The following is a 9,658-nucleotide window of genomic DNA, read 5'->3' as shown; positions in this document are numbered from 1 at the left end:
AGAGAGAGACTGGAGCCTCATGTTCTTGTTGCATCCTGCGAGTCTGAGGCCTTGTTCAGTTCGCAAAAAGTGTGGGTTTTTTTTTCTACTGTAGCACTTTCGTTTTTATTTGACAAACATTGTCCAATCACGGAGTAACTAAGCTCAAAAGATTCATCTCACAAATTACAGGTAAACTGTGCAATTAGTTTTTATTTTCGTTTATATTTAATGCTTCATGCATACGACCAAAGATTCGATGTGACGGAAAATCTTAAAAATTTTTACGAACTAAACAAGGCCTGAGCTTCCGAGGTGAAGCTGCCCACTGTCTTCTTCGAGATGTTAACGGAAGGTAGTGGCTATATAACAAGGGCATTTAGACTATCTCCAACAATCATCATCCAAAATATAAGATTCATTTGTCTTTTGAGTAGCGCTACAGGTAAAAGGTTCTATACTTATTTTTATTCTTCTCCAACAACAAAACCTAAAAGATAACACTCTCTGCAAATGGATCTCGAGGAGAGAGGATACTCAAATTTGGGTTATGCCTCTTCGATACCCAAAATAGGTCTTTACTCTTTTGGAGGCTAGAGGTATTGTGTTGGAGACCCATTTTAGATTTTGGTTCCAAATGAGTCTCGTGTTGGAGACAACTTTAGTTACATTTAAAATCTAAAAACTTCTCAAGATTATTGGTCAGATCAAATCTTACAACATATATTTGAAGCATTAAATATAAATAAAAAATAATTAATTAGACAGTTTATAATTTACGAGACAACCTCTGCTATCACCGCCAAGAACAGTAGAGATGGTGTACCAAGAGTTCGTAGACGTCTGTCGCTGTGACGTGGGCCACCACGGAAGGTTCACCAGTGCAGAGTGTTTACCCGGCAGAGACAGAGACCGCCGCACGCTCGCCGTAGCCATCTCCATGCCACTGCGCTGCGTCTACGATTTCTCACAGCTCCGCCGCCGCCGCCGGCCAACTCAATCGCGCCGCCCTTCCTGGAACATCTTCTAGTCTGACGCGGCTGCGGGCGGGCATGTCACCTTCATCGCGCGCCGCCTCATGGCAGAGCGCGACGACCCTGGCGGCGTGGGACGCCACGTCGCTCGCCTCGGCGCTAAAGACCGCGGCCGCGCGCCGCTCCGCGGCCCACGTGGGGCCACTCCATGCCGTGCTCCGGAAGCTCGGCCTCTCCGCGTCCGCGATCCACGCCACCTCCCTGGCGCACCTGGCGCTGCGGAGCGGGCTCGCGCGGTACGCGCGGGAGCTGTTCGACGAGATGCCCCGCCGGGACGTGGTCTCCTGGACGTCCCTCGTCACGGGCCACGCGCACCAGGGGCTGCACCGCGACGCCCTCGCGCTGCTCCGGCGCATGGTGGGGTCTGGTGTCGAGCCCAATGGCTACTCCCTGTCCGGTGGACTGCTGGCCTGTGCGGGTGTCGGCCGGAGCGCGCTTGCTCACGGCAAGGAGATCCATGCCAGTGTGGTCAAGATGAGCTCGCGTGGACCGGTCGACCCGGTTGTGGAGAATGGGGTTCTTGATATGTACTCGAGGTGTGGAAGCATAGAGTATGCGCTGAGAGTGTTCGGGGTGATGCGTGTCAGGAACATGGTTGCTTGTAACTCGATGATGGCAGCTCTTCTTGGGACCGGGCAGGCCGAGGATGCACTGAGGTTATTCGTTTCCATGGCTTCTTGTGGCGTTGGTGTGGACGGTTTCTCATTCTCCATTGTTGTGGATGCGTGTGGGGAGCTGGCGTTATTGAAGCAGGGGATGCAGGTGCATGCGCAGGTCGTTGGTGGTGGGTTCGAAGCAGATGTCGTTGTCAGGAACTCCTTGGTGGATATGTATGCAAAATGTGGCTGTGTCGATTCGGCCGAGCTTGTCTTCAAAGCTGTATCATCAAATGATGCTCTTCTTTGGACCACGATGATCTCGGCTTATGGCAAGTTTGGCCGTGTACGGGATGCGGTCAGCATGTTTGAGAGGATGGCACACTTGGGAATAAAACAGGATGGCATAGCGTATCTTGCGGTTTTGTCAGCTTGTAGCCATGGTGGACTTGTTAGAGAAGGCTGGTATTACTTCAATTTGATGTCTGATGGTTCGAGCTCAGTTAAGATGCAACCTGAGCACTACGGATGCATGGCGGATCTCCTTTGCAGGAGGGGTTACCTAGAAGAAGCTCTCGAATTCATTCAGAATATGCCATTTGACTCGAGCGTTGCTGCTTGGAGCGCGCTACTCAACTCATCTAGAATACATGGGAATGCCAAGTTAGGTCAGTTTGCAGCATCCTTTTTGCTCAAGCTTGACCCTGAGAACCACAGCAACTGGGTTGCTCTATCAAGTGTGCATGCGTCAGGGAATGATTGGCATGAGACCTGGACAATCAGGGAGAGCATGAGCAGAGTGTGTGTGAAGAAAGAGCCTGGGTGTAGCTGGGTTGAGTTGTGTGATGGCGTCCATGTTTTTATAATGGCCGACCAGTCTCATCCTGAATTATTTCAAATATTGCAGAGTCTTGATTCTTTTTGGCAATTTTCATAGAAAATCCATAGTCTATATGACAACTTTGTTGTAGGTGGTTTAAATCTCACTGCACAGTAGGTGATGATTCTAATCAGAACAATCAGCTATGTAAAGTTGTTGCTCAATATACTGAATATGATGAGTCGATGACTAATTGTTTGGACCTGCTGCTGATTATTAAATTCAGGGACTGATATTATTGAATTCGTTTGTTGAATATGCAGTTTGGAAAGCATAATCTTTCTTCCACATGTTGCATGTGTTTTCCACAGTGCACGATGTGAAGGCTGGAGTTTTTCTCATTGTCTAAAAAAGACATGTAGCATGCTCAAAGGTATAATTTGCTTGCCGCATTTTGTCAATTATCCCAATTTTCTTCCTTCTTAATTTGCTCATTCAATTGTAACCCACATTAATATTATTTATTGGTTAATTTACTGGAAGTCACAGACACATTATCTGGTTGTAGAATGTTTGTAGATCCTTATTCTGTTTCTTCATCATCGGGTTAGTTACCAGAACATGTGCCAGCTAGAAAGAGCATGGATGGAGATTAGGCTTATGAGGCATTGAATGAGATGTTCTTAGTGAGAGGTTATGGACTTGGAATCCTTGTCTCAATGAGATTTTCTTAGTTTGACACTAACCACTTTGAAGGAGATTTTCTTTACACACGTCTGCTGTCAATTACTTCTTTAGTAGAGTGAGAAAACCAAAGTGAGGTAGACTTCTCTTTTACCTGAGAATACTTTGTACGCTTCTGTCTTCATAGTCTTGTTTTCTTATTAGTATTACTAATACTAAGGAATCCTTGTGCATTTCCTGTTTCACATACCAGGACTGAGCTCACACCTAAGTTGGTAGCATGGGTGCAAGTTTCTATGGATGAATGGGCCTGAGCAGTAACCGGGATGTCAAGTTCTCCACACGTTCTGAACTCCACTAGGTTGTTAGTAATAAACCTATGCTTAGCTTTTGCTTCCAGTTAGTTAGATTTGCATGTACTCTTTTCTGTTATGCATGCGCGCATGAGAGCCGGCCTGTGGTCACCATGCGCGCCCGCGTCGTGCGCGGGAATAGCTCCGCACGACCCTGGCTTCTCCAGCATTCGCGGCACCGTGGCGTAGGGATGGATGCGTCGTGTGCGGTGTGCGTTGTGTGGCTGGATAGCCCTTTGTACTTTGCCTATTTATGTTAATCAAACACATCAGAAAATGCTGCCTTAAGCAGCCCAAAAATCCCACTCTCTGAATCCCAGTTCGTGCGCTGTGATCATCCCGTTCACGGCGCCGGCGTTCACTGATTGCAAGCCAATCCGTGACTAACAAGTGGCATCGGAGCTAGGGCGAGGCATTCCTCGTCGCCATGTCGTCTCCGACGAAGACTCGCGGCCGTTCACCGTCCCTGAAGGAGAAGGGCGATGGCTCTGGCACCAAGTCGCCAACAGCGCCGAGCAAGTCTCCGGCGCGGCGATCGCGCACCCGCGTCGCGGCGCGCGCGTGAGGTCGTCATCGAGCGCATCATCCGCGAGGGCGGCGGCTCCGGCACCTGGCCGCAGCTGACGCGGACCAACTACTACGAGTGGTCCCTCCGTATGAAGCTGAAGCTCCAAGCGCGCCGCCTCTGGGATGCCATCGAGTTCGACGACGTCGAGTTCGAGGATGACCGGAACGCGCTCGACGCGATCTGCAGCGCGGTGCCGGGTGATCTGGTGCCCGTTCTCGCAACCAAGGCAACCGCCAAGGAAGCCTGGGACGCGATCAAGACCATCCGCATCGGCGACGAGCGGGTGCGGACTGCTGCAGCTCAGAACTTCCGCACCGAGTACGAGAACATCTCCCTCCGCGACGGCGAGCCAGTCGAAGAATTCGCCCTGCGCTTGACCAGCATGGTGCAGCGCCTGGCGACTCTAGGCGACCCCGAGCCGGAGGTGAAGGCGGTGAAGAAGTACCTGCGAGCTGCACGCACCCGGTACAAGCAATTGGTAATCTCGATCGAATCCCTTCTTGACATTTCGCTGATGACAATTGAGGAGGTCACTAGCCGCCTCAAAGCTGCTGAAGACGTCGAGGCCGATCCAGTGCAAGCTGAGGGCGGCAAGTTGCTCCTCACCGAGGAGCAGTGGATCGAGAGGTACAAGAAGAAGGACACCTCGTCCAGCCGTGGCGGTTCAAGCTCTGGTGGCCGTGGCAAGGGTCGCGGGAAAGGGCGAGGCCGCGGCGGCGGTCGCAATGGCGACGCTCGCAACTCTAACCGGCCACCGCCTGACACGTCGTGCCCGCGCTGCAACAAGATGGGGCACTGGAGCCGCGACTGCCCCGACAAGAAGAAGGAGGAGCAGGCTCACGTCGCTCAAGACGACGAGCCCACGCTGATGCTGGCCGTTGGCGTCTCCCTCGAGCAGGAGCCCGAGCGCTTTTCGTTCCACCCGCGCCACTCCCGCGTCGAGCTGATGGCGCGGCCGTGCTGCACTTCGTCGAAAAGAAGGTGTGCGTGGACCTTGACGATGCCGACAACCGCGACTCCAAGCGCTGGATCGTGGACTCAGGTGCCTCCAACCACATGACTGGTTGCCGCGCCGCGTTCTCCGACCTCGACACCGGGGTCACGGGCTCCGTCCGCTTCGGGGATGACTCCCTGGCGCGGATTCACGGCATCGGCACGGTCCTCTTCTCCTGCAAGAACGGCGAGCACCGTGAGCTCTCCAACGTCTACTACCTGCCGTGCCTTACCGCCAACATCATCTCGGTGGGCCAGCTCGACGAAGTCGGCTTCCAGGTCCTCATCGAACACGGGATCATGCGCATCCGCGACGAACAACGACGCCTCCTCGCGCGGATTCCACGCAGCCCTGGGCGACTGTATGTGCTCGACGTCACCATAGCACGTCCGGTCTGCCTGGCTGCGCGTTCCGAGGAGGATGCCTGGCGCTGGCACTGCAGGTTCGGCCACACCAACTTCACGGCGCTGCGGAAGATGGGACGCGAGGGGCTGGTGCGTGGCCTCCCTCTCCTGTCCCAGGTCGAACAGGTGTGTGACGCCTGTCTTGCTGGCAAGCACCGGCGTGCGCCGTTCCCGCTCCAGGCGCAGCGGCGTGCAGCTGCTCCATGGCGATCTGTGTGGCCCCATCACGCCACCCACTCCCAGCGGGAACCGGTACATTCTCCTCCTCGTTGATGACTACTCACGTCACATGTGGATCTGCCAGTTGCCAACCAAAGATGCCGCGCCCGCCGCCATCAAGCGCGTGCAAGCCGCGGCCGAACGCAAGACGGGCAAGAAGCTCTGTGCTCTTCGCACGGACCGGGGCGGCGAATTCACTGCGGCGCACTTCAACGAGTACTGCGCCGAGCTGGGGGTCCGGCGTGAACTCACGGCGCCCCATTCCCCTCAACAAAACGGCGTTGTCGAGCGCCGCAATCAGATGGTTGTGGGCATGGCCCGCAGTATGTTGAAGGCCAAGGAGTTGCCGGGCGTGTTCTGGGGGGAGGCCGTCACCACTGCGGTCTACATCCTCAACCGTACCTCGACGAAGGGGCTGAGTGGAGGCACGCCGTACCAGCACCTGAATGGCTCGACGCCGGCCGTTCATCACCTGCGCACGTTCGGGTGCGTCGCTCACGTCAAAGTGACCACGCCGAACCAGCGCAAGCTCGACGACAGGAGCCGGCGCATGATCTTCGTGGGATACGAGCCTGGTTCCGCGGCCTACCGGGTCTACAACCCCAGCACTCGGCGCGTCCACATCAGCCGCGACGTCGTGTTCGACGAAGCCGCTCAGTGGACGTGGCAGGGCGACCACAACGGCAAGCCGGCGGACTTCATCATCGAGGACGGCTACACCGACGCTCCTGAGCGGGTCATCGTGACGACCACAGCCTCATCACCTGGCTCGAGCAGCGCAGGCTCTCCGGTTCCACCTGGCGGCTCGCCTCCTTCGCCATGGGCACCCACGCCGGGTGTCACCACGCCGGGTGCCGCCACCCCGCCCGCCACCACTCCGCCCGTGGCGTCCCCTTTCACCTCTTCACCAGCAGGGGGAGACAGTGAATTCCTCGACGCGGACCACGACGACGCGCCCCTCCGCTACCGCTCCATTGATGCCGTCCTGGGGCCGTCTGAGGCACCAGGGCGCGTCGAGCGCGCTCTAGCGGAGGAACACCTGATGCTGGCGAGCGAGGCGGAGCCGACCACGTATGATGAAGCTGCACGCCTTGAGTGCTGGCGTCACGCCATGCTCGACGAGATGACGGCCATTGAGGCCAACGGGACTTGGCAGCTCGTTGATCCGCCGCCTCGCGTCCGCCCAATCGGCCTCAAGTGGGTCTACAAAGCGAAGAAAGATGCCGCCGACAACGTCAGCAAGTACAAGGCGCGCTTGGTGGCCAAGGGGTACGTTCAGCAGCACGGCATTGACTTCGATGAGGTCTTTGCGCCGGTGGCAAGGCTTGAGTCCGTGCGACTCTTGCTGGCGCACGCCGCCGGCGAGGGCTGGCAAGTCCGTCACATGGACGTGAAGTCCGCTTTCCTGAACGGCGATCTCCTGGAGGAAGTCTTCGTGCAGCAGCCCCCCGGCTTCGTCCTTGCCGGCCACGAACACAAGGTGCTCCGGCTCGTCAAGGCGCTCTACGGACTTCGGCAGGCTCCTAGGGCGTGGTACGCCAAACTGGACGCCGCACTGACGGCGCTCGGTTTCAGGCGCAGTGGCTCGGAGTATGCCGTCTACCTTCGTGGCGTCGGGGCACACCGGCTCATTGTCGGGGTGTACGTTGACGATCTCGTCATCACAGGGAGCAGCACCGTCGACATCGCACAGTTCAAGGAGGAGATGAAGGGCACGTTCCAAATGAGTGACCTCGGCCTTCTCCACTACTATCTGGGGCTGGAGGTCGCTCAAACTGCTGACGGCATCACGGTGTGCCAAAGTGCATATGCGGCGAAGATCTTGGACAGCGCTGGGATGAGGGGCTGCAATCCCTGCGCCACACCGATGGAAGCTCGCCTCAAGCTCAGTAAGTCCAGCGCTGCCCCTGCTGTTGATCAGACCATGTACAGAAGCATCGTGGGCTCTCTGCGTTACCTTGTGAACTCGAGGCCGGATCTTGCATACTCTGTCGGGTACATTAGCAGGTTCATGGAGAAGCCCACGACTGAGCACCTAGCAGCCGTCAAACGGGTTCTGCGCTATGTCGCTGGAACCCTGAACTTTGGCTGTCAGTACAAGAGGAAGACAGGAGACTTGCAGCTGCGCGCCTTCAGTGACAGCGACCATGCCGGTGATGTGGACACCCGCAAGAGCACAACCGGCGTCTTCTTCTTCCTCGGTGAGAACTTGATCACCTGGCAATCTCAAAAACAGAAGGTAGTGGCTCTCTCATCTTGTGAAGCCGAATACATTGCCGCTACCACTGCTGTCTGCCAGGGAGTCTGGTTGGCGCGTCTGCTCGCAGAGCTCCGCGGTGAGCAGACCAACACATTCCAATTGATGATGGATAATCAGTCTGCTATCATGCTCAGCAAAAACCCGGTCTTCCACGACAGAAGCAAACACATTGATGTTCGATATCATTACATTCGCGAGTGTGTTGAGGAGGGCAGGGTGCAGATCGAGTCCGTTGTGACTCAGGAGCAGCTAGCAGACATTCTTACAAAACCTCTGGGGCGTGATCAGTTCGTTCAGCTTCGCTCTCGGATTGGTCTCGTCAATGTGAAGCAAACCAGCAAGGCTTAGGGGGAGTTTGTTAGTAATAAACCTATGCTTAGCTTTTGCTTCCAGTTAGTTAGATTTGCATGTACTCTTTTCTGTTATGCATGCGCGCATGAGAGCCGGCCTGTGGTCACCATGCGCGCCCGCGTCGTGCGCGGGAATAGCTCCGCACGACCCTGGCTTCTCCAGCATTCGCGGCACCGTGGCGTAGGGATGGATGCGTCGTGTGCGGTGTGCGTTGTGTGGCTGGATAGCCCTTTGTACTTTGCCTATTTATGTTAATCAAACACATCAGAAAATGCTGCCTTAAGCAGCCCAAAAATCCCACTCTCTGAATCCCAGTTCGTGCGCTGTGATCATCCCGTTCACGGCGCCGGCGTTCACTGATTGCAAGCCAATCCGTGACTAACATAGGTATCCACTATCTTGAAGTCTGGGACTAACCACACTTTGTAGGCTAGTTAACTGGGACACACTTGCTCTGGCTAGCTGACTGGGACACACATGGTGAAGCTCCACCAGAGAGGCCCTTATTTCCTCCGTCGAGCTGTGAGCTGCACAGTGATCACAGCATTTCTGCTAGGCTGCTTTCAGAACTTGTACAGTGGCCTATTTCCTTTGTTCGGTGTCTTAGAACCACGATGTCAGAAGGTGACTACTCAGACCGAGACGAGTGAAATGTTACGGTCTCTGTTACTTAAGTTGCTTACTTAGCTGCTAAAATTACTACCAGCTTAGCTGAAATAAACTTTTGATCCACCATGTCTGAAGTCTGAACAATCAGCTATGTAAAAGCTGTTGGCCTGTTGCTCAATATACTGATCATGATGAGTTGATGACTAATTGTTTGGACCTGCTGCTGATTACCTACGTTACCCCGATACGTCAAGGTAGGTATCGGATACGTATCCGATACCAATACGTATCGGACACGCGTTGGATACGTATCAGCAAAGTATCCGTAAAAAAATAAATCAACTATAATTCGGATACTCTCGTTCGATACGTTAGGCTCGTTCGATACGTCAGTCCGATACGGTCCAACCCACCTGACTACTCGGCGTCTCGGCCAATCCCGTCCCCACACCTGCTGCCTCTCTTGTCCCGTGACCCTACAAAGCCGCCGCAACACATCCAGTCATCCACACGCAAGAGCCCCTGCTCTCGCGCGCCACCTCCCGTGCAAGAGATGCGCTGCAACTCGCCGGTCATCGGCGACGAGCCCCCGCCCCCTCGCGTCGCATCCTGCGCACGCGCTGCCTCCCGCGCAGGAGATGTGCCACTGCTCGCCGGCCGCCGGCAACGAGCCTCCGTCCCCTGTATGCCATCAATCGACCTCTCATCCTCCAGGTCGCCACGGCAGAGAGCACATCCACCAGTCTGCTAAGGACGCGGCTAGCTCCCGCGATGCAGGGGAGAGATG

General features: G+C 55.3%; 1 protein-coding gene across 2 annotated transcripts; it reads left to right on the top strand.

The window, feature by feature from the left end:
- LOC8069720 (putative pentatricopeptide repeat-containing protein At1g68930) lies at positions 680-3,766 on the top strand. Of its 2 annotated transcripts, none has more exons than XM_002443422.2 (2): positions 680-2,862; positions 3,367-3,766. In XM_002443422.2, the coding sequence occupies exon 1, from the start codon at positions 1,032-1,034 to the stop codon at positions 2,544-2,546; it is 1,515 nt and encodes a 504-aa protein (XP_002443467.1). In that variant the 5' UTR covers positions 680-1,031; the 3' UTR covers positions 2,547-2,862; positions 3,367-3,766. The 2 variants fall into 2 exon arrangements, with proteins under 2 accessions (XP_002443467.1, XP_021301557.1); XM_021445882.1 differs by having other exon boundaries at positions 680-3,250.

The sequence above is a fragment of the Sorghum bicolor genome, chromosome 8 (assembly GCF_000003195.3).
Source record: "Sorghum bicolor cultivar BTx623 chromosome 8, Sorghum_bicolor_NCBIv3, whole genome shotgun sequence".
In the NCBI taxonomy this organism is placed as follows: Eukaryota; Viridiplantae; Streptophyta; class Magnoliopsida; order Poales; family Poaceae; genus Sorghum; species Sorghum bicolor.
The sequence above is the reverse complement of the archived record's forward strand: the minus strand, read 5'-3'. Positions and strand labels throughout refer to the sequence as shown.

Excerpts from the sequence above, each read along its gene's own strand:
- LOC8069720 (XM_002443422.2), top strand. The coding sequence starts at position 1,032 with ATGTCACCTTCATCGCGCGCCGCCTCATGGCAGAGCGCGACGACCCTG.